Source organism: Lepisosteus platostomus, chromosome 21 (genome assembly GCF_059453375.1).
Source record: "Lepisosteus platostomus isolate fLepPlt1 chromosome 21, fLepPlt1.hap1, whole genome shotgun sequence".
Lineage (NCBI taxonomy): Eukaryota > Metazoa > Chordata > Actinopteri > Semionotiformes > Lepisosteidae > Lepisosteus > Lepisosteus platostomus.
Window position 1 is genome coordinate 2,331,086 of NC_142631.1, and position 22,917 is coordinate 2,354,002.

The 22,917-nt window shown below is 42.5% G+C and overlaps 3 protein-coding genes and 2 long non-coding RNA genes across 42 annotated transcripts in view; 3 read left to right on the plus strand and 2 right to left on the minus strand.

The window, feature by feature from the left end:
* Positions 1–7,258, minus strand: part of LOC148643842 (uncharacterized) — a 46,646-nt gene extending 39,388 nt beyond the window's left edge. For 13 of the 35 annotated variants that reach the window (XR_015928882.1, XR_015928876.1, XR_015928889.1 and 10 more), the window contains exons 1-4: positions 6,458–6,594; positions 5,961–6,053; positions 3,070–3,112; positions 36–169 (exon numbers count right to left, since the gene is read on the minus strand). The gene's annotated coding sequence lies outside the window, so the exon portion shown is untranslated. Of the gene's footprint in view, positions 1–35; positions 170–925; positions 1,031–3,069; positions 3,113–5,960; positions 6,423–6,457; positions 6,702–7,098 lie in introns of those variants that run through there. The other 22 variants (XR_015928886.1, XR_015928884.1, XM_088614901.1 and 19 more) reach the window with 12 other exon arrangements.
* Positions 104–3,492, plus strand: LOC148643844 (uncharacterized). 2 transcript variants are annotated; one of them, XM_088614888.1, is made up of 2 exons: positions 104–240; positions 2,044–3,492. In XM_088614888.1, the coding sequence occupies exon 2, from the start codon at positions 2,082–2,084 to the stop codon at positions 3,387–3,389; it is 1,308 nt and encodes a 435-aa protein (XP_088471014.1). In that variant the 5' UTR covers positions 104–240; positions 2,044–2,081; the 3' UTR covers positions 3,390–3,492. The 2 variants fall into 2 exon arrangements, with proteins under 2 accessions (XP_088471014.1, XP_088471013.1); XM_088614887.1 differs by having other exon boundaries at positions 143–279.
* LOC148643845 (uncharacterized) lies at positions 4,536–7,105 on the plus strand. Its single transcript, XR_015928891.1, has 2 exons — positions 4,536–5,341; positions 6,421–7,105. It is a non-coding gene; the product is annotated as an uncharacterized LOC148643845 (long non-coding RNA).
* A 38-nt stretch (positions 7,259–7,296) lies between the features above and the next one.
* LOC148643846 (uncharacterized) lies at positions 7,297–21,938 on the plus strand. Its single transcript, XR_015928890.1, has 3 exons — positions 7,297–7,402; positions 15,129–15,214; positions 20,117–21,938. It is a non-coding gene; the product is annotated as an uncharacterized LOC148643846 (long non-coding RNA).
* On the minus strand, positions 10,536–15,210 carry LOC148643847 (beta-1,4-galactosyltransferase galt-1-like). 3 transcript variants are annotated; one of them, XM_088614885.1, is made up of 4 exons: positions 15,071–15,210; positions 14,595–14,619; positions 14,419–14,525; positions 10,536–12,140 (listed from the first exon to the last, which is right to left on the minus strand). In XM_088614885.1, exon 4 carries the CDS (start codon positions 12,100–12,102, stop codon positions 10,789–10,791), a length of 1,314 nt encoding a protein of 437 aa, XP_088471011.1. In that variant the 5' UTR covers positions 12,103–12,140; positions 14,419–14,525; positions 14,595–14,619; positions 15,071–15,210; the 3' UTR covers positions 10,536–10,788. The 3 variants fall into 3 exon arrangements, with proteins under 3 accessions (XP_088471011.1, XP_088471010.1, XP_088471012.1); XM_088614884.1 differs by having other exon boundaries at positions 14,595–14,622; positions 15,071–15,207; XM_088614886.1 differs by lacking the exon at positions 14,595–14,619 and having other exon boundaries at positions 14,419–14,544; positions 15,071–15,199.
* Positions 21,939–22,917: the final 979 nt, after the last annotated feature.

The following is a 22,917-nucleotide window of genomic DNA, read 5'->3' on the forward strand; positions in this document are numbered from 1 at the left end:
GGTTTCAACCCATGGCAGAGTAAAAGAACATTCACCTTTCTCCCTGGGGGCACAGTGAGCTGTGACTGGGAGGCGTAGAGGTGCCCAAGCCCTGTTCCTCTTTACCCTCCTCCTTTCGGACAAAGAACCAGATTGGAAAAATTCAACAGGTAAACGCAAGAGCACAATCCTGGAAGACAGTATTGAAAGAAATATAGGATCCAAACGACCTCAGAAGACAAGATGGTTGTCGATATCCAGGTAGAACATTAACTGTTTCAGTCTTCTTTATTATATAAGGTTTGAATTTTGTTATTTATACCATTACTGACCTGATTGCTATGAATAATGAAATACTGAAGTTTACCACATGGAAAATAGAATCTGAAAACTGAGAACACAATCTCCACGTCTTGTGGACTTGTGTACTAGACTGTAGATTGTGATAAGTCATAATAATTAACTTTGTTGGAGAGCAAACATTGGGTTTAAGGTGAATCCTTAAAGATTCAGAGATTAAAATATAATCTGCTGAGCACTGGAAATAGAAATATGAAGTGTAAGGACACATTTCTCATGTTAAAATGTATAAACTTTTGATTTATCATTTAAATTTCTGAAAGAAATATGGGAGGTTATTTTGGCACTGTACACGAGTGTCAGTGTACAGTTGTCACCTACTCTCCGAATTCCTGAACACTGAGAGACCACACACCAGCTATCAACTATCAGTGGGGAGGAGAACAGAACAACTGCACAGAAACTACAATTTAAAAAACAAAAAAGTATCTAAAAATCTCATCTTAATCCATAATTTTAAACAGCCATTTTCATTTAAAATCGACCATTTGCATTGTCTGCACAATCTTGTCCTGCTTATTGAGTTTAATTTAATAAGTAATTAGGGGTTTGCGTGGTGGTGCAGAGGTGAGCATTGCTGTCTCACAGTGCTGGCGCCCTGGGTTCAGTTCCTGGGTTGCTAACTGCATGCAGTTTGTATGTTCTCCCCGTGTTCATGTGGGTTTCTTCCAGGTGTTCCAGCTTCCTCCTGCTGTCCAAAGACATGTTTTTAGGTTAACTGGCCCAGTGTAAGTGTGTGCGTGTCTGTCTGTATGTGTTAGGCTCCAGCTCCCCCACAACCCAGTACTGGATCCGGGGGTTTGGAAGATGGATGGATAGATGGATGGAAATAAATAATAATAATTATTATTATTATAGATAAACATGTCAGGAGTTTAGTCGTTGCAAAGTAAAATTACACTTTCATCAAGACAAGTTGCAGTTTCTAAAGATGGAAAACTGCAACTAATTAAGTAAAATGGGAAATAAAAATGACTCGGACAGTAAGTGCTTTAAAATAATGAATCATTTGATTGGAATACCCAAAACTAAAATGTACTTATCATTCATATTAATCTCATGATTAAAAATACAAACAGCTGAACTATAAAGAGAAATACCGCTTTTGACACTGCTGTCCTATTAAGCTCCCATTTTTGTCCCCAATCCAGGTCATTGAGGGCCACAATGCTGCCAGGTTTTCTAGATTTGTAAGCGACCAACAAGCCATCATTAAACCAGTAAAATCGTTTTCAACAGGAATATATCTGGCAGTTATTTAAAATCACATTGAATACCTTCTGGATTATAGCCCTCAAGGTTCAGGAATGAGGAGCCCTTCTGTTGCAAACAGCCCAATTTCTCACTTATTAAGCAGTTAATTAATCTACCTAATGGAACACTCTTAAGAGTTTCTTACTGTTATTTTTTTAAAGTGGATTAAAGATCAATGGTGAAGACCAGCCTGATACATGGTGGCCACACCCACAGAACACAACAGTTTGGGGTCTAGAAGGGTGTTCAACTTCTATTTCACTTTGTGGAACAATGACGGCAGTTCAGTAACTGACAGCAGGTGTTGGACCCCAGACCAGACGACACTGCGCTGCAGTGCTGCCCTTGTGTGTAAAAATCCTAGATGAAGCAAGTGCTGCCCTTACAAGCCCCATCAACACACCTTATTCACTCAGGACTCTCTGACCCTCTGTTTCTGTTCTGCTACAGGTATCAGCTCCGACCACTGATCTGGACAGGTGATAAAGATGCAAATTCAAAGGGCAGTGAAACGCCGGTTACTGGCTGTTCTTGCACTGCTTGTCATAGGTCTGGGATGGATGAATTATTACCAATTAAGACCAGTGTATTTAATGTGTTCAGGTCTGAAATATCCTCCTTCTTGTCCAGAATACACGCTAGTGGAATCTATAAACCCAGTCAAGGATACAAAACATTTAATTGTTTCTGCCTATGAAGATCACAGAGAAAAGAGACTGACTCGTGTTATAGGGATTGTTCACCGAAACAGCACTGAGCCACTTTCCTGTCATTATTGCTGTGAAAATGGCTCAACTTTTCAGACTAAAGTAAAGATAGACATCCACAGGGACCATTTCGGATTCCCTTTTGCAACTGCAAACCTGCTGTGTGAAGAGAATCCTGAGTGCAAAGCCTCACACGTCACTATTGAAAGGGAAGAAAGGAAGACAGGAGGGAGACTCTTTCTGCCCATAAGGAACCGGGAGAAGACCGAGGGTGACTTCCCTTATGAGTTCACAGTCTGCATCTCCAACCTGTTTGGCAACTACAACAATGCCCTGCAGTTCATACAGACCATGGAGGTGTACAAGATCCTGGGAATACAGAAGGTGACCATCTACAACACCAGCTGTGGGCCACAGCTGGATAAGGTTCTGCATTACTACGCAGAGGAGGGACTCTTGGAGGTGGTGCCGTGGCCCATAACACAATTCCTCAATCCATCACGTGGCTGGATTTTTGCAAGGGATAAGGGGGACCTGCACTACTATGGACAGCTGACTACACTCAATGACTGCATCTACAGAAACATGTACAAGTCCAAGTACCTGCTCCTCAATGACATGGACGAGATCATAATGCCCTACAAGCATGGCAGGCTGCATGAGCTCATGGGAAACCTCTCTGCTCAGAACCCCAAGGTGGGGGTTTTTGTGGTGGAGAACCACATCTTCCCCAAGACCATGTTCGATGACAACAAGACGTTTGACCTACCCCTCTGGAGAGAGGTACCAGGGATCAACATACTGGAGCACATCTACAGGGAACCAAAAAGAAAGAACTACTTCAATCCTGCCAAACTGATCATCAACCCCAGGCAGGTGGTGCTGACATCTGTGCATTACGTGGTAAAAAGCTACAGGAAAACTTTCAGGATCCACCCAGATGTGTGCAGAATAATACATGTCCGCGTGCCTATGCTGCGTAACCTTACTAAAGAACAGATGTTTGTGGACACCAAGCTGTGGGATTTTCAACAGGAGCTAGTGCCAAAGATTAATAATGTCATACATAAGTCAGGGGTACTGACGTGAAAAAGAGAAGTACTGTATCAACAAGAGCAGTAGTTCTAAATCCTGGTTCTAGGGACCACTGTGCTTTTTTTCAGCACTTAATCCTTGAGCTCAAAACTACCCAAATTAACTACCCAAATTAACTACCCAAATTAACTACCCTCGAAATGTACTCATTTTTTATCAACAGAGGATACCCCAGCAGTGTGATTGACAGGGCCCTTGCCCGAGCCAAAAACACCCCCCGGACCATCAACCCGATCAGGAACTCCCGCCGTAACAACCGCATTCCTTTGGTGCTTCCTTACCACCCTAACACACTTCCTATCCCCAGGACCATTAACCAGAACTTTTCCATCCTACAGGATGATCCCTCCATTGGGGCCCTCTTTTCTGATCGCCCTATCATCTCATATCGCCGACCACCTAATCTGCGTAACCTCCTCGTTCACAGCTCCCTTGACCGCCCTCAGCAACCATCCACACCAGGCACCTTCCCTTGCAAAAGAGCTCGCTGTATCACCTGCAAGTACACAGCCACCACCACACTCATTCAAGGCCCCTCAGGACAATTCCGGATCACCCAGACAGCATCTTGTACCTCCAGCAACCTTATTTACTGTATCTCTTGCAGTAAATGCCCAGCCATCTACATTGGGGAAACAGGAAGGAGACTCGGAGACCGCTTCAGAGAACACGTCAGGGCTGTGAAGATTAAAGATCTCTCCAAGCCCATTGTTTCTCATTTCACCTCTGACGGCCACGACCACTCTAATCTCTCCGTCTGTGTTCTCAAAGACGGTTTTCCGAACTCATACATTAGAAAGACCACCGAAACTAAAATTATTCTGCAGCTAGGATCACACATTCTCCCTTCCCTTAACGACAGATTACTGTTCTTTTAAATTTTCTCCATTCATTGGAAGTTTCATTTCACACCTCTCTGCACCCATTCTGACTTCACACCTCTTGATTGGCCTCTCTTTCTGTCCCCTGCTCCCGCTTCTCACTCCTCCTCCCTCTCAACCTTTGTTCTCCCGCTACTTTACCTTTGCCTACTGCCCTGTCTCTCTCACACCTGAAGAAGGCTCCACGGCCGAAACGTTGTGTTCTCTTTCTTCTTTTTTTCAGCATGGAATAAACCTATTACTTGTTCCTTTGTACCCAAATTAATATGCATTATTTCCAAGACCTTCCTGTTGTATATCCTCAACTTGCTAATTAAGAATTTGTTCCCTTGCTGACTAAACAGCTCTTAATAGGTGATTCATTGATAACAAAGGGACACTGGTGGAAATGACACTATATGAGACAGCCCCCACAGTAAGTCAGTGTTTTTAATTTTGTTCAAGACCGGTTCGTTATATTTCAGCTCATACATCTGAGTGGGCGCAGTCCTGAGACTCATTAATTGGCACAAGTTTAATACCGGTTATAAATACCATTCATTTTTTTATGATGAATCAGATAGAAAGCTCTCACATGGGCAAAGACCAGAAGATTCACTGGATACCCTGGAACAGGATAAGGAACTACTATACGAGTTTTGTTTTTAACCAAGGTTTTGAGAATGTATTTTTTGTCCTTTGTGTTGTTCTACAGTAGTGATACAGTAATGTGAATTATGCAATTTTGAAATTCAGTTTGCACACGTTTACAGCTTGATGAAAACTTTCATAAACAACTGACAAAAACAACAAATGTTGAAACTCCTACCATGTTTTATTGTTTAGAATTGTTCTTTTTTTAGATTACTTGAACTGAGCAGTTTTATTCTAGGATTATTTAGAAAACAGTTGGGGTGTTTTAGCACATGCAAAACACACTACTTCAGCTTGGTTAATAACATCTGTCAGTGTTTATTATACTGCGGTGGAAGAGAAGACTCTCTCACTGCCCTTGGATCCTGGGACCAATTTCAGAATGGAGCTTTTTCTGTGAGAAGTCTGCATGATATTCATCTGTGTGTTCAGGTTGGTTTTCTCAAGGAATTCAGGTTATCACCCACCACACAAATGTATGCTGATTAACTGGTGACTATCAGTCCCTCCAGACTGTTGTCCAGCTGTGCACCCTGTGCTTCCAGGATAGGATTCAGTTTTCTCTGACTCTTAATCAGGAATAACTGACCTGACAATGCAGGGGTGATTGGAAACATGGGATTTCTTTAACACGCCACAGGCAGCACCGACCCGGGAGCAGGGCCATGTTACCCCATGGGCACAGCAAGGACTGTGCCTAGGGCCCACAACACAATTATGACCATGTTTTTTTATTTGTATGATAGAACCTGTAACAAAGATGTCTCGTTGAATAAATATACATAGCAAGAATAGGCTATCTGAAGAATCTGAAAAATTATTCAAATATCATTCTGAATACCTACATCTACCCACAGAAATCGATATACCCATTAAAATGCCTCCACCACAGTGCACGTGAGACAGAAGTAGGGACTACAAAGACCTTAATCAGGCCCAGGCTGGGAGGCCAGAGGGCTAAATAAATATATTTATGTGTCACTGAAACCCAGGAGGGTCCTGTAGACTAATACCACTCTACCTTGACATGACAGATCAGCAGTGTATTTACCTGTATCGTGTCTATTCAAGACTGGTGTCCCGTCCAGAGTGTCCCCTGCCTGCTCCGTTTGCTTGCTGGGATAGGCTCCAGCTCCCCAATGACCTTGAATCGGAGAAAGCCATTAGAAAGTGGACGGACGTCTGCTCAACAAAACTAATTTTCCTGATAGAGATATATATGCGTGGGTATTGGAATTCGTATTAGTGCCGCACACCGAACAGCAGACGACACAGTATGACAGATGGCAAAAGGACAGGCAAGCAAAGGAATCAACCTGTACTTGTTCCTCGGCGACGCCACACAACGTGGACAGTACAGTGCAAACACAATGGACAATAACAACCAGGACAATAAACAGGTTGTGGGGAACACTACAAATGGAGCAGTGAAAATAAATAAAGGGAAACAATAAGGTCGATGGACTGGAATCAGGAGTGAAGTGATACAGTATGTGTCTTCCCATTCTCAGGAGTAAATAAACGCGTCCAGCTACGACTTCCACGAACCCTGTTGGGGTCCGGCTGTGGCGGTGGCGCCCCCTGGCGGCGGAAGTCTTCACTCTCCTCCCCAGTACGAGCAGATCGACGGCGAGCAGTAACAGGGAGGGTCTCATCGTGGGACAGCCGATCAAAGCTGGCGGCAGTTTGCGTTTCCCATACGAATCCCTCCCTTTCGTCGCCTCGGGGGGCCAAATGCGTGTTGGACTCGGCGTGAAGTATTCATGGGAACAAGCAATAGGTTTATTCCATGCTGAAATGAAAAGAGAAGGAAATAGCGCTTCGGCGGGTGGAGCCTTCGTTGTTTTCTTCTCTGTTCAGCGCAGAATTAAGTCTATTACTTCTCCCTTTGCAGCCTGGTGCCGACGCCGCTCCCCCACCTGAATCCGATATTTATATGATTTAAGCGGTCTGTGTGTTTGCGTCTTCTTAACTCGTTGTGTGCACACGTTATTGCCTTTTAAACATAAACCTCATCGAAGAGGATTGCTCAGCCTAGATCACATTAAAATGTTTTAAGAATTATAATCCTTGGCCTTAGCAAAGTGTATTGTTTTTTTTTTTAAAAAAAAGGATTTTCTTAACAGATGGCACTTCTTCCTCTTGTTGTTGTTGTTCGGAGAGAGTTTTGAAATAAAATTGTTTCTTACCTCGGTACGCGACTCTCCGGTGTTTCAGTCTGAGGGAGACGTTCTGTAACATGTGCCGACACGTGTTTAATTGCATTTAAACACACGGCCCTCTGTAGCGGTACAGTCGATACACTTTTTTTGTTTGTTTGGGTTTTTTTTTTACTTTTAAAAAAAAAGTTAATAACCGCGGCGACTCGGGGCTCTACGGGCGGTGGGCGAGCGGAGCCGCGTCAGGGCGGGAAAACGGCCGCCGCTCGAGCCGCCTCGGCTCGCGACAAAGCCGTTACAAGACCCTGGAGGGGCGCGCGCGCGCTACCGAGGGGTAAGTTTAAACCTGTTTGAACACTTAAAACTTTGTTTATAAACACATATATATATACACACACACACAACAATACACCATATACAACACCAGAGGATGAAATTAAGCCTGTTACTGCGCTGTGATAATAGTTAGCGTATTAAATGTTCCTGTACTATCTACGAAGTTTGATGCCTTCCAATGTCGTCGTCAAAAATGTCAAAAATCGTACAGTCCTTTTAAAACCGTTACGGTTGTCACCAACCGTTATTCTCTGCAAAGTCTCTCTCCCCACACGATGCGCAGACAGCGGGTCCGGTACTGGGAACGTACAGTTTTTCCCGTCCTGTGCGTTGTTCGGTATTAGTAGTACAGTATTGTGAGGGTGTCGTTTTGGGAAAGGCGGGAGACACTTACACTTACACCGTTTTGAAATGTAATTGCATGCCGCAAGGCATACGGCCGACAGTAGAGGTGGTGCTGGCGTTACAATGCGTTTACAGCAACGATAAAAGGGTTTACAGGGAACTACCAAATATCATCTGATTCAGGACTAAATTGACCGGTGATGACTCTGCATGCAGATGGCGTTGAGTCGTATGTTATTGTTAGTGTCCCTGCAGCTGCTTCTTTCTGCGGAGCCGGGAGAGCCGAGCCATCAGTAGGGAGGAAAAAAAAAAGTTATATCGAGGGAACGATTTACAGTTCGTGCGCACGAAATAACTAAATCGCTCCCTCGTTTTCTTTTAATTCCTTCGCAATTGGTCAACCATGAAGCCAATCAGTTCTCCTGTCTGCATATCGCCGTCAGCAGAGCCCATTAAACCGGAGAATCCTCTCCAGTTCCCGCTTGTCGACAGTGATGCCCCTCATAACTCACCCCCAAAGCAAAATAAGAGGAAATCACTTCACCTCTATCCATTACCCTAATCTGCAGCAGTGTCAGACAGTTAGGCTTTATTGTGCTGATGTGAAGACGCGGTCACGTGTCCGCCAGTGCTTGATACAGCGCTGTCAGGAGCCGGGGATAATACTGGCGTTTTAGACGCTTTCTGCTGCCTGTGCGACTACCGTGACCCAAAGGACACGAAGGACAAGTAAGAAAACGCTATTTCGTGCGCACGAATGAAGGAAAACGAGGGAACGATTTAATTATTTCGTGCGCACGGGTTGTAAATCGTTCCCTCGAACTCACTTTGTTTTCGTACTGATGGCCCCTCCCGGGCTCCGTGTCTTTCTGTACTCTGCTGATATACACCGAACTTACATTAGCACGAGTTAATTACCATTAATCTTGTTGCTATCAATTACCACTCTTACCATTTTCACTCACACCTGTGCCTGACAAGTTCACGTCTCTGGGTATTATTTGAATTTAATTTAACGCTATTATTCAAATATGTCAAACACGATTTTGCTCGTTTGTCCTCTCTGACTTTATCATTAGATGGCCGTATTAACATTAAGATGACCACAGTTCACAAAATGTTGTATAAAACACTATACAGCTATTTCCACTTACTTGTTCAAAGAGCGCTTCCTAAATTCAGAGATGGATTTGTTTTCCCCAGAGACCTACACATTCAGGGTATTTGGAGCTGCTAAACGTCCTGTTTTGCCATCAGGAAGCCAGTATTTGCAGTATTACTGTTATGTATTTGTATTGACCTCCCAATTGTCTTGACATGCGATAGGTTAAGTGAGACAAAGGGGCTGTAAGAAAGTCAGATCTGATGATCTGTGTTCTAATTTGTCCGTTTCGTTAGGCAGGACCCTCCCCCCTGTTGTGAAAAGTAGCGTAAGTTCCTAGGGCAAGCGTTCTCAAATCTGACATTGAGAGTGCAGACAGAGTGAGAGGAGTGACAGAGAGATCTCCCCGCGGTGTGAAATAGAGAGAGTGAAACAATCCATATGTGCACATACAGCACCTTCAGAAAAGGCCCAGTTGTCCAGAGTCTGGTGCCAAGCAGTCACACAGTACTTACCCATCGTGATATGACATGGCCAGGATCCAAGGCAGGAGAGCCCAGGATGGTCCGGCATAATAACTCTAATATTAAATGCTTAATTGTCAACAGTTCCAAATGATTTTGTTTGATTTGATCTCATTCCAAGCAGGGCATTTTGGAGGACAATTTATAACTATGTAAAAATGCAGACCAAGGACACTGGCCTCATTCTTTTGTATTCAGTGGAATAAATCAATACTGCAAGTGAAAGGAACTAGATTAATCAATTTATTGCCATTTCTTGATAAGAGACAAATAATTACAGAGAGATTAACCAAGAGATCTGAGCACCAAATAAACCTTTACCTTTCTTTTTTAAGCCCTTGTGTACCCTCTTTGTGCCTCTGTCCACCTGCTTCTCTTGGCAACAAGCTTGTCTCCCTTGAATCCTTCCGGACTTCTCCCACACTTCCAAACCCCGACAGAGAACATTAATAAACTCTGTTGTGTGATCATCAGAAACACCACTTCAGCAGTGAGAGTACACTCAATTCACGTGAAGGAGTGGCACGTTATAACTTCTACTCTGTGCAGCGAAAAAAGCATGCTGTTTGGGTACGTACTCGCCTAGAGTGAGTAAGTCGATGGCCGACATACTGTCCAGGTGTTAGAGGATTGTGCTTACACCCGTCCGTAGTCCAGCAGAATTTAAGGCACTTTGGAAGATTGGAGATGGAATTGGCCCACTGCTCCTTGTGGTTCTTCATCAGGAGACTGGGATACCCCAGCACACACCAGGTCATCGGACGCTACATAGCAAGCCTCCTGCTGTGCCTCATGAGAATTGAAGATAACAATGATAACTGTTGCCCTCACCGCTGAGGATAATGCGATTTGGTCTCCACTGGCATTAAGTGATAGGTGCCTGTAAGTCATCAGTGATGCCTGCTTTCCTTTTCAGAGAACCAAGGATTGATTACGACTGAATTTAACAGATTTAACATTTTTCAGCCCTTTGTGTCAATTACAAAGGCGTCTAACAGTTTCATTCAACATTTGTTTCAGTTATGGTTTTGATATTCAATGTTGTTTTTAAGTGGGCGAATGAGATTGACGGTGAATCGCTGTGTGGGTTTAAAACTTTGAATCAGAGAAGAGCTACAGTAGGTTGTGCAGCCATTAAATAGCACATTGTAGGCAGAATCTTCTCTCACAATTGGCTTGTTATTAATGTTTTAAGTAATGATTACTATCAAATCTAAAACTATCAACTGGGCATGATGGTCAACAAAAATCTACAGCTCTCAAGGACAAAACTTATTGTACAAATTTCTTACTCAATTACATGTGTTCCCTATTTTGCAAAAACAGTTATTTGGAGAGACCTATAAAGCATACTGGACTGGCAATGTGCTGGACCAGTAGTGAAGATCCCTGCTCTTGTTGTGTTGAGCATTTTCACGTCAGCACCCCTGACTTGTGTATGACATTATTAATCTTTGGCACTAGCTCCTGTTGAAAATCCCACAGCGTGGTGTCCACAAGCAGCTGTTCTTTAGTAAGGTGACCCTGAAGTGGCACACAGACATGTATCATTCTGCACACATCTGGGGGGATCCTGAAAGTTTCCCCGTAACTTTTTAGAACAGAATGCACAGATGTCTGCACCACCTGCCTGGGGTTGATGATCAGTTTGGTGGGGTTAAAAACATTCTTCCTGTCTGGTTCCCTGTAGATGTGCTCCAGTATGTTAATCCCTGGCACCTCTCTCCAGAGGGGTAAGTCAAACGTCTTGTTGTCATCGAACATGGTCTTGGGGAAGACATGGTTCTCCACCACAAAAACCCCCACTTTGGGGTTCTGAGCAGAGAGGTTTCCCATGAGCTCATGCAGCCTGCCATGCTTGTAGGGCATTATGATCTCGTCCATGTCATTGAGGAGCAGGTACTTGGACTTGTACATGTTTCTGTAGATGCAGTCGTTGAGTGTAGCCAGCTGCCCATAGTAGTGCAGGTCTCCCTTGTGCTCTGCGAAATTCCAGCCACGTGATGGATTGAGGAATTGTGTTATGGGCCACGGCACCACCTCCAAGAGTCCCTCCTCTGAGTAGTAATGCAGAACCTTATCCAGCTGTGGCCCACAGCTGGTGTTGTAGATGGTCACCTTCTGTATTCCCAGGATCTTGTACACCTCCATGGTCTGTATGAACTGCAGGGCATTGTTGTAGTTGCCAAACAGGTTGGAGATGCAGACTGTGAACTCATAAGGGAAGTCACCCTCGGTCTTCTCCCGGTTCCTTATGGGCAGAAAGAGGCTCCCTCCTCTCTTCCTTTCTTCCCTTTCGATAGTGACGTGTGAAGCATTGCACTCAGGATTCTCTTCACACAGCAGGTCTGTAGTTGCAAAAGGGAATCCGAAATGGTCTGTATGGATGTCTATCAGAGCCCTAGTCTGAAAGTTGGAGCTTTTTTCACAGCAGAAAATACAGGAAAGTGGCTCAAGGTTGTGTCGGTGAACTATCCCTATAACCCGAGTCAGTCTCTTTTCTCTGTGATCTTCATAGGCAGAAAGAATGAAGTGATTTGTATCCTTGATTGGATAAATGGTTTCCTCAAGGGGATAATTTGGACAAGGAAGGGAATGTTTTTGACCTGGTACCAGGAAATGAACTGGTCTTAACTTACGTTGATTGTAACTCAACCACACCAGACCTATGACAAGCAGTGCAAGAACAGCCAGCAACCAGTGTTTCACTGCCATTGGAATTTGCATCTTTATCACCTGTCCAGATCAGTGGTTGGAGCTGATACCTGTAGCAGAACAGAAACAGAAACTTAAACTACAGGGGATCGCACTGGAAAACAGACTGCACTTTACTCTGAAGGTTGTTCGTTTCTGCAACAAGCTATCCAGCCATTTTGTTTAAGCTGATACCTTTCTGCTTTCACGAAATGGCTGGATGAGATCACATCATCAGTCAAATAGCTACTAATAACTAAACAACCTGCAGCAGATGGGTCGACCTTTTTATCCTTCTTGTTTGTAGCTTTTCATATGTTCCTCATTCATCCTGAAATTCTGAATGGTAAATTCAATGAGCTTCTTTTATTAATAATAAAATCCCCCAAGGAACAGTCTAGCTGTTAAATACCTGCAAATTGGTTTTTAAATGTGTGATCTGCAATTTATTTTTCTTACACCTACCTGATATGGGCAAATTACATTACGTGTTTTTACAGCTATGAGCCCTGTAACTGAACACAGGGGAGAGCGAGGAGAAGCCAGACTCCTTTGACCCACTAGGCTTGTAACACACCACAGGCATCACACACCCGTACAAGAGGTTCAATACCAGCTGAGCTATCACCAGCAAGCAGGAGCAGCAGCTGTAGGGCTGGCTGTGTGGCCCCGGCTGACCAGTCCTGCCCTGCCCTCAGTGGTGCTCAGCCTGTTGTGTGCTGCCATTTGCAGAAACCCAGTCACAATCGGTTCATGACATATCTGAGGCTCGAACCCGGGATCCCACACTCCACTTGTGCATGGGCAAATGGCTTTCCCAGTAGAGCCACTCATGAGGCCCCTAATACCTACAGTCTTGATCACACCCAAAATGACTAAACTCGGTAAAAAGCCCCCTGGACGATTAAGATCTTTTCTATGAATAGGACTACTGTTCCTTTGGCAAATAATGACAATGCTTTGAAACATGTTTTGAGCTTAAGGTATGGAGCCAGCATGTACCATGTTTTTTTTACTATTTCATGATAATAAGTATGTTTTAGTCTCAATGCATACTCCCTATCGCTGTTCTGTGCTCTGACATTAATCAAATGACACCAATTATCATTATTACCTCATTCTTTAAATCAGGTTGATCATCCTGTGCAAGTATTTTGAAAGTGCTATAAAAAAATCTATATAAACTGACTAGGGTACTGACTAATATTTCTCTATAAAGTGTTCCTATCAGCAAATTGTTATACTGTACATCTGTTAAAAGTTGGCAAACATTTTTAAAATCACAAATGATAAAAATTGCTTAGTAATCCAAATTTGTAAGATAAAGTCACAAGCCATATTTAAGCGAGAAACAATGCTACAACACCTCTCCCGCTAAAAAACTTTTATTAAAGTATCAGAACTGTTTCATGTTATCTTTAAATTTAAAAATCCATTTCAAATTAATCTTTATACACACTGTATTAACAAAACTAGATATAATAGCATAAACTATTGCTATCCTATGTAACTAAAGATAAGTATCCTACACAAAAATGAATTCAAATACAGCATATAAATCAACCTTAATATTGGAATAAAGTCAAAACGGTACATTTACACTTATTATATCAAGCAGCATTAATGCTACCATGAGGGATGTCCTCAATTCACAGAGAGCTGGTAATCAAAATATCTGTTTCTATTAAATATTTGACTTCAGTACAAATATTCAAGAGAGCAGTAGTATCCTGAGTCATGCCATACAGTACATTATCCATATGTACATAGATATAGCTCAATGAATGATCCCAAACTTGGAATAATTGACCCTCCTGCTGAATCAGAGATGGATTTATGATTCTACAATCAATATAAATATAAAAAACAATATATCACAGAAATTTCTGGGTATTTTTTAAACAAGACAACTCTTTATTATTTAAAAGATGATGCTTAATTTCTCCTTAAAGGACATGTTGTAATTCTTCTTGAAATTTAAAAAATAAATAAAAGATACACTTTTATAAAAATGGTATAAAAAGTATAAAATCGGGGTATATTTGTTTCCTCTACAGTAACAATCCCTTCATCGGCAGATCGCATTGTAATATCAGAAACATTTCAAACTACAGATAAAACTCTTATGTTTGCTCTCCAACAAACCAGATTAAGAATTTTTATTAATTATTAATCAGATCCTAACTTTTCTTCCTAAAACGGGTCTAACATTTACAGAAAGTATGCCAGAGACAGTAAATGCTGATTTCGCTCTCAGTTTTGAGGTTATGTCGTCCTTATGGAAGAACTTTGCTATTTCAATACTTATTGCAAACTGTTGAGCGCTGATAAAAATGACAAAATACGAACCTTTAGGCAATAGAGAAGAATGAGTTCAACAATATTCAGCTTCTCCTTCGAGCTCGATTGGGTCCTGTGTGTCTTTCAGTGCCGTCTGTCAGGATTGTGATTGTGATCTTGATTTACGTCCTGATTCTTTAATTAAAAAAAGGAGAAAGGGACAGCTGGCTCAATCTCCTATGTGCCTGGCAGTGAAGACTCACTGTTGTGCTGCTGAGAAGTAAAGGAAGGAAAGATGTAAATCATCTTAACAATATAGTCAAACAAATGTCTCTTCCATTCTCACAGTTCTGGGACTTGTGAATCTATGTACTTCATATTTCTTTTTAGTTGTCCTAAGTAACTAAGTAATAATACCTTAATTGGCAGATGGTATTGTAATCTCAGAAACATTTGAGACTGCAGATAAATCTCTATATTTGCTCCCCAACAGTGTAGATTATTATAAGTTATTATTTTTTATTAATCAAATCATAATTTTTCCTGTCTAAAACAGATCAAAACATCTTCAAAAAGACCACAAGAGGCCAGAAATGTTGATCTTGCTCATAGTTTTGAGGTTCTTCTGTTTGGTAAATCCAGCAAATGGATCAACACTGGTAAAACTGACAAATAATAAACCTTTAGGCAATAGAGAAGATAGGGTCAGTTAATGCTGTACCTGGATATCGATCACCTTCGTCTCCGCTGAGCTGGATTGTGTCCTGTGTATCTTTCAGCACCGCATTTCCAGAACTGCGATCTTGTGTCAGCCTGTTGAAGTTCTTGCGATCTGCGTCCTGAGTCTTCGATTGGAAAGAGGAGGGTGAGGAGAAGGAGGACCTATCTCCTCCCAGTGGTTACCCGTTGTTGTGCTGCTCAGGAAGAAAACTTTTTTCTCAACTTAGTGTAAATATTAACCACAGTATAGGGAAACAAATCTCCATTAAATATGTTCAAGTAGGGCGTCGGCAGGCATGGGACGCAAAGAAACAGGCAAAGGTCTGTTCAACGCTGAAACGAAGAGACGCGTCTTGGGTGTAGACACCTGAAGAAGCCTAAACATTGTCCTTTTCTTTTCAGTATTAAACAGACATTTACCTGTTCTCTGAAATTTGTGCAGTTTCAGGACCCATAGATCCTGCAGGAGTGGGTTGTACAGGAACTTAGATTTAAGTGAGTAGACGCCTACATTAAATCACATCATTTCCTCCGGCAGAAATGTATTTTACTGGATATGCTGTAAATTGGCCACCTCGTATCACTGCTAAACCTCCTGTATGATGAACATCACGAGGCTGACTGGCTAAATGATGAATCCTTGCGGCCAACTGGTCTGTAGATGGTTAAGTTCTGTTTTGGTTCATGACAGTTCCTGGGTTTCACATCTGCCCCAACTGCAGTGTGTGGAACATGAGTGATTGGACCTCTGCAGACCACTTTTACTCTTGTTTTTCAGATTTCAATTTCATAGGAGTTATTTAATTAGCTGCACCCTGTATTTGCAATGTTTCTTAGCATTCCAAGGTGTTATTTACCTTAAGTCTACAGCACAATAGGCTACAAGACCCTCAGTATTTGGTTATACCTTTTTTGAATTGATTGGAGACTGCTCAGAATATTAAAAAAGTCTAGATGGTATAGTTCTTTTAAAAATTAGCAATCCAAGTAACTAAACAAATAAGGAACATGTATGCTATTTGCACTCAATTCTCTACCCCAATCTCATTCATAACTGGAACAAAAACCATAGACTTTGGGAGCTGGAGGGCTAGATTGGTAAGTTCAGAGGTAAAGTTGTATCTGTTATTTCATGCATCGCAAACATTCTTTGTTTGAGTTTGCCTCTCCTGCTTTCTTAGAAATGACAGCTTCCATCACACATTTCTAAAAGTGTGCAGCAGAGCCCCAGACTGAACCAGCAGCAATACAGTAACGCACAAATGCCTGTAGGGACAGGTAACAGGGAGTAATATACTGCAGCTGCAGCAGCTAACTGTACTGTATATGCAGCCAAACAGAAAGAAAGTTTCACCTCCACCAAACTAATCAACCCCAGGCAGATGCTGCAGACGGTGCAGATTCTATGAAAAATGGGAAAACGTTCAGAATCCTCCTGGTATTTTACAGGATAATACAGTACACATCCACAATCAACTTTGGGTCATCTTACTAAATATAAACAGCTGCTTGTGGACATCAGGCCTTGGGAATATTAATAAGACCTACTGTGAAAGACTAATAATGTCATAGACAAGTCAGGCCTGAAAAGGGCAAATATAGTGTCAACTAGAGCAGAGGTCTTAACTGTCTGTACTGGAGAGCAACAGCTGAGCATGTTTTGTACTAGATCAAGAAAATTAATGACTGGGAACACATGTATGATTAGAGATCAGTTAAGAAAATTATTTGTTGGTTGAAGGCCATGGTAGATTTTGATGAGGTCACAACTGAATTGTTGTAATTCTTTAGAAATTGATGGTAAAGTGTTCTGCAAAGATTGCTGGATCTGGGGGGGGGGGAGGAGACAGCTGGATTAGAGGGATACTACCTCAGTACTGGGAAAATCATCAGTCGGATTTTATAAAGTGGAGCATTTGTTAGGGATCAATGCCTAAAACCTTGACAAGAGTGTCAGAATGTATTGCTACAGTATATAGGCTTTTTTTCCATCTCAAGTCCTATTTAATATACAACCATGTAGCCCTTCTCCTGTTCTAAGGTTTAAACTCCCACAGAGTATTTAATTCCGCTGTCATATTCTGCGTGTTTTTGCATCAGTAAAATAAATGACAGGTAACATTCCTGGAATGAATAGTTTCTCTGGCCTTTGTGTTTGCCTTTTATACCTGCTATTACACATTCTGTCTAAAGACAAACATTTAGTGTTCACAGATTCAAATGATCTGTTAGAGGCTGGACTGTGCCAGCGCATTGTTATTCACCATCTGGGGTGGCGACACGCAATGATTTCTTACCTAATAGCACGTTAAATACAAATCTATAAATGTAGTCTGTCAATATTGGACTGGGATCTGGGGGGTCTTGAGTTCCAAAACCTTGCCCGGAATGATAGGGAGAGCCATGCGTGATGGTCTGGACAGGACTGTCCTAACACTGCAAACCTCCATTTTCAATTAAGTATAGCAACCTGATGTCCAAGACTTTTATGTCCTGCTCAAGTGACCAGTCTGTCCTTCATAAAAAAAATGGACACAGCAGCGTAGCTTCTAGCTTCAGGATGGGGGACGATGTTGAAGAAGCAATTAAAGATTGTGTATAAGCTGTGATTTCCCACTGTTAAACTGACATATCCCTCGTTAATCTGCTGACAAGTAGGTTTTTGTGAGACTTAGTTATCAGTATCTCAGGGTGCTACAGGACAATGTTATACTGTTGTATAAAACAAAGTGTATTTAATTGTTGGACAGAATTTACAGCAGAGCCTTGTCATGAAAACTCTGAAATCCCTGAGTATTCTGTACTCCTTTCAGACTGTCTTCAGAACTTTCCAAAGCCACTCTCCCCTCCATGGGGAAAGAGTTTGAGTGAGGAAGCCCTTCTCCTGAACCTCACCTTTCATTGGAGACTCTTCCATGTGGAGTCATGAACAGGATCTTTCATCTGAGCCAGAAGGATTTCCTCAAGATATCTCAAACCTAAGGGTGAATATGTTTACCACCCTGGTAGACTGGGTTAGCATGACTGGGACATTTCCTGAAACTGATGGAGAAAAAGAATTGTAAGGAGTCTGAGCTGGGGGAATTGGTAGACATACAATATACATCAGGATTAAAAAAGAAGTCCACAACATACTGTGGCCTCTGGTGATGACTTTACTCCTTTTCAGTGAACCGAGTTTGCAAAGACAATGTCAGTTTTGAAGAGCAGAACATAGCTGGTGATAATGTGTTTATTGCACTAGTGTTTTCATCATCTCGGAGGCAGTAATAATGTAATTGAGATTTTATACTTGACTTGAGGTGTGAGGAGTTCAGTGCAGCTCATTTAGTGTTTGGTTAATTGTGTTGAGTCATCCCATTTTATCACTTGAATTAATTTTGTTCTTTTCATGTATCATGCTTGTTTTGTTTGTAATTAATATCACATACAGTATTTATGCTTTTTTTTACAAAGCATGCTAGAGTGATTTATCTCTCTCCCTCTAAGAAAGACTTTAATTGCTGTTGGACGTGACTGCTGTTCCCACGGACATTCTATCCATAGAGTTGTTTTAAACATGCAGCTAAATAGATTCTCGTCTGGGAGGGGCAGCTGAGTTTCGGTTGGGGTAAGCAATGTTTGCACTTTCAAGATTGATTACCTTGCATATAAGGTTTTGAACAATGGTTATGATGTTGCTGTATTTATGCAGCTGTCATTAGGCTATGAGGCAAGTAAACTAAAAAAATAGCTCTCCAAGTTATGGCGAGGTTATACAGTACACCAATTGAGTCATACATGTCTCAGGTCATAAACTCAGATTTGTGTGTTACTTGGCTGCAGCTGAGAACTTTCTCAACAGCCTGTGCAGGCTCTCTGGTGTGGACATCAGTTGTTGGACTAAGTCACACGGACTGAGAATAATGCCAGGTGGGTTTCATGGGCAGACAGCTCTCTCCTGAAGGAGAAGGCTCAGAGGGGGGACCCTTCTCATTCCGCAGTCAGTAGCCTGAGGTGGGTGTTGGGATTAATGTTTGCCAGAGAAGCAGGTGTGTTTGATGCAGGCGGGCAGAACCTAAGAGAGCTCTGGGTTTGTGTGTAGGGATGGTTGTGGTCACCAGGGAAGCAGCTGCCAGCCACAGGGCTACTGGGGTGCAAAGACGGAAAAACAACACAGTGTGTGTGCGTGCATGGTGTGTGACTGAGATGACTAGGGACAGAGTGTGTGTGTGTGCATTCAGCAGCAGACCTGCTGTAACATTACCTTTCACGTGTCTACAGTACATTGAGCATGTTCTGCCATTCATTCGCCTAGTCATGTATTCTAATTTGAACATCATTTCCAACTAATCCTCCTAATCTGTTATAATCTGCAGAATTCACTAGTTCACAAACTATTCTAGAATTTAGGACATTGAGCAGTGATCCGAGTACAGCTTCCTGTGGTACTCCACTAATTACACCCTCACAATCTGAGTATTCACCCTTTACCTGTACCAATTCTCTACCCAGAAAAGTGTTTCAGTTATGTGGTCCCATTCTCAGCCTTTTTACAGATGGCCCTATATAAACAATTCTCTAGTCCCTGGGTACTACCCCTGTCTTGAGTGACTGTCAGTGGAGCTGTGCCAATGGCTTCAATACAAACTTTGTGTATCAGCAGACTGCAGCATGATGTTGTCTTCTTCCTAAGTGAAAACTCATTTAGTAGATCAGATATTTCCCTTTCATTGTCTAGACATTTAACATTTTTGTCCAGGATATACTGTGTTGTACTTCATTCTTGATGGTACCGAAAACAATATTCTAATTAATTTTAGCCTCCAATGGATAATTCCTTTCAATTTCTCTCAGCCTTTCTAATCTCTCTTTTGTATTTTTGAATGTATCCTGTTAATTCTATGAAGTATTCTCTTTCCATTATATCTGTCCTAACTGATTTCTTGAACCTTTTGGGATAAACACTTGCTTTGGGATCAAGCTGACCAGTTTCTAAATACACTTCGAAGCACACCATAATATGATCACAGTTCCCTAATGGTTCTCTCTCCTCCGTTTGCCTCAGGCTGACTGTCCGGGAAGTATGGAGTGAAGACACTAGGGGAGCAAGAGAGCCGGCAAGAAGGTCTCCCAGCTCTGGAAGAAGAGCTGGAGTGACTGACTCTGCAGCTCCTGAATGAAGTCTGGCGTGTCTCCACTGCGAGGACAGAGACCAGCCTCAGCAGAGGTGGGTACGTCCCGCTGCGATGGCTGTGAGAATGAAAGAGACACAACAATAAAGTAAGAGTGTGATGAGAAAGGAAAGGAAAGGTGTTCTAGTGTGTTAACGGTGTAGGGGAAGTGGGAGCAAAGTCCTGTACAGACAGGTCTATAATGAGCTCACCTAGTGGGCTGGGTCTGTCCATACACATTAGAAGTTTAGGAATCGGGAATTAGCGCTACCCATGTTACGTTTTAGTTGACGCATTCCTTAAAGGGGACTGGCAATAGTTGCTGAACAAGATATGTATTAAACCTGGCAAACCTGTTTTGGGATTTGGTCGGGACCCTCCAACTCTTGAGCAAAGTCACACGGGCTCCTGAATGTATGGAATGCAGCACAACCTCTTGTTTACAGAGTCCTCCTGTCACCAGAGTGGGTCAGTAGTTTGCACATTTTCATCCAAGAGAAAGAGCAACAGTATACTGGTGGCTGTGCAATTCCAGCCACCCTTGACTGGCCTTCCAGGAACATGGTTAGACCACCCTGACATAGTCAATGAAAAATAGTGGGTCTGGATTTATCTGCTATTTATTTGCTGGGCTGGAAAAGTGAGCTCATAATTGGTCAGCATGCATTACAATTCCATAAATTCCCCCCTCTCTGCTCTCAAAATATAGTTCTACCTTTGAGGGTTCAACCTACAGTCGCGTCAGAAGTATCTGCAAGACAATTATAGACAGTAGCTTCAATGGAAGAAGTGTCTTTGGAGGTTGATCTAGAGATAATACTGTTGCAGAATGGAACAAGTAATAGGTTTATTCCCTGCTGAAAAAAAGAAGAAAGAAAAACATTGTTTCGGCCGTGGAGCCTTCTTCAGGTGTGAGAATTATAATTATACTCACACCTGAAGAAGGCTCCACGGCCAAAACGTTGTGTTTTCTTTCTTCTTTTTTTCAGCAGGGAATAAACCTATGACTTGTTCCTTTGCAGCCTGCGCATGCTGACGCAGCCGCCCACCTGAACTACTGTTGCAGAATTATGAGTTGTTGATTTGGAATGCAGTGTTTTTAGAAAATCACAAATCTAAAAAGAGTTTATCATGTCCACATACAAAAACACATCCGATAACTTTGAAATATTTTTGTGTGTTCTTTAATATTAAAGATTTTAATAAAATAAGGGGGGGGGTGGGGGCTGCATGTTGGATTAAGGTAAAAAACAGGAGGCTCCATACATACAGTACATATATCTACTGTAGGTACATGCAGATATACTGTAAGTAAAAGGTACAATTCATACGAGAACCACAGTGGCTCAATGGGCCAGAGTTCATCTAGCTCTCTGTAGTGTTAAGTGGACTAGAGAGCACGTGCCTCCCTCTCCCCCTGGAGAGGAGCCAGGTGACACAGCCCCCAGAGGCTAGAACAAAAACCCACCCTTTCTGAGTCCCAAAGCTTACCTGTGATAAGGCAATACTGATTCCGAAACCAATTGAAAATACCAGGTAACAATTAGTGACTATAGTCACTAATGAAAACTAAAACTGGCCAAGCATATCATATTTTTGTTTTACATCCCAGCCTAGTGAGATAAGAGAGCAATGAGAGGGCTATGGAGTTTCACATAGGGTACAAAAAGTATGATATTTAAATAATTACGGACAGTAATGCTAAAAACCATGAGTAATCCATGTGTGAGAGCCGGGGTGAGGTGTCAAGTCGAAGATGAAGCAGGCAGGGCAGCACGAAGAACAGGCAGAGCTCAGGATGCGCAGCAGGGACAGCGGTATGCGCAGGGGCTGCAACAGTGCACCTAGCATAGGGGTCTGGCACTGCAAGTGCAGTGCGTTAATTTAGAGGATTCAACAGACCCGTGGTAAAAATCCAGGCTGAGTACAGTAACAGATAATCAGAAGACAAGGTCAGGCTGAACGGAAGATCCGAAGACAAGGTCGAGGAATACAGGACAGGCTGATCAGACAGAGGTCAGAGGCGCCGAGAGCTGGTAAACAGACTCAATGTCAGAGCGCTGAACGAAAGTCGTGTTGAAATAACCCTGATTGCGAGATTAACTGGGGGCTGACGGTGAGGGGTGCCAGCCGCTGGCAATGGGCTGAACAGAATCCCGCTCGTTGCCGTGGGAGCTGACGACTGCGAGCCCTGGCTTGCCGCAGTGTGTCTCATCATAGATCAGCAAATGCAGTTCCGCCCCAGAGAAGCTCAGACTGCCTCAACTCTTTCCCCCACTTTACATGGTTTACTGCTTCTCTCTAGATACTACACAATGTACTGTGATTTACCAGGCAAAGGACACTCACTTTCTGGCCTGGTTACCCCACCACAGCTTCATCTCTCGAAATAAATCCGTCAAGACCCTGTGTTCCAACAATCATCACACCCAAACAGGAGCAACCAACCTCCCAGGATCCTCCAGCTTACCAAGAAACAGGATAACTGAGGCAAAGAGCCTTTTAACCAGGTGTTATCTCATTACCTCTACTTTGCTTTGCCAGAGTTCCCCCTGTATCTACAGTTTGCATTATGCAAATAATAGTAGAGCAACAATTTGCAAATGTGAAGTAAAAAGCCCTGCTCTTGAAGCAACAGATCCAGTGTGGTTCAGGTCTGGTTCTATTGGTCCCCATAACTTAATGTTTTCTTTCA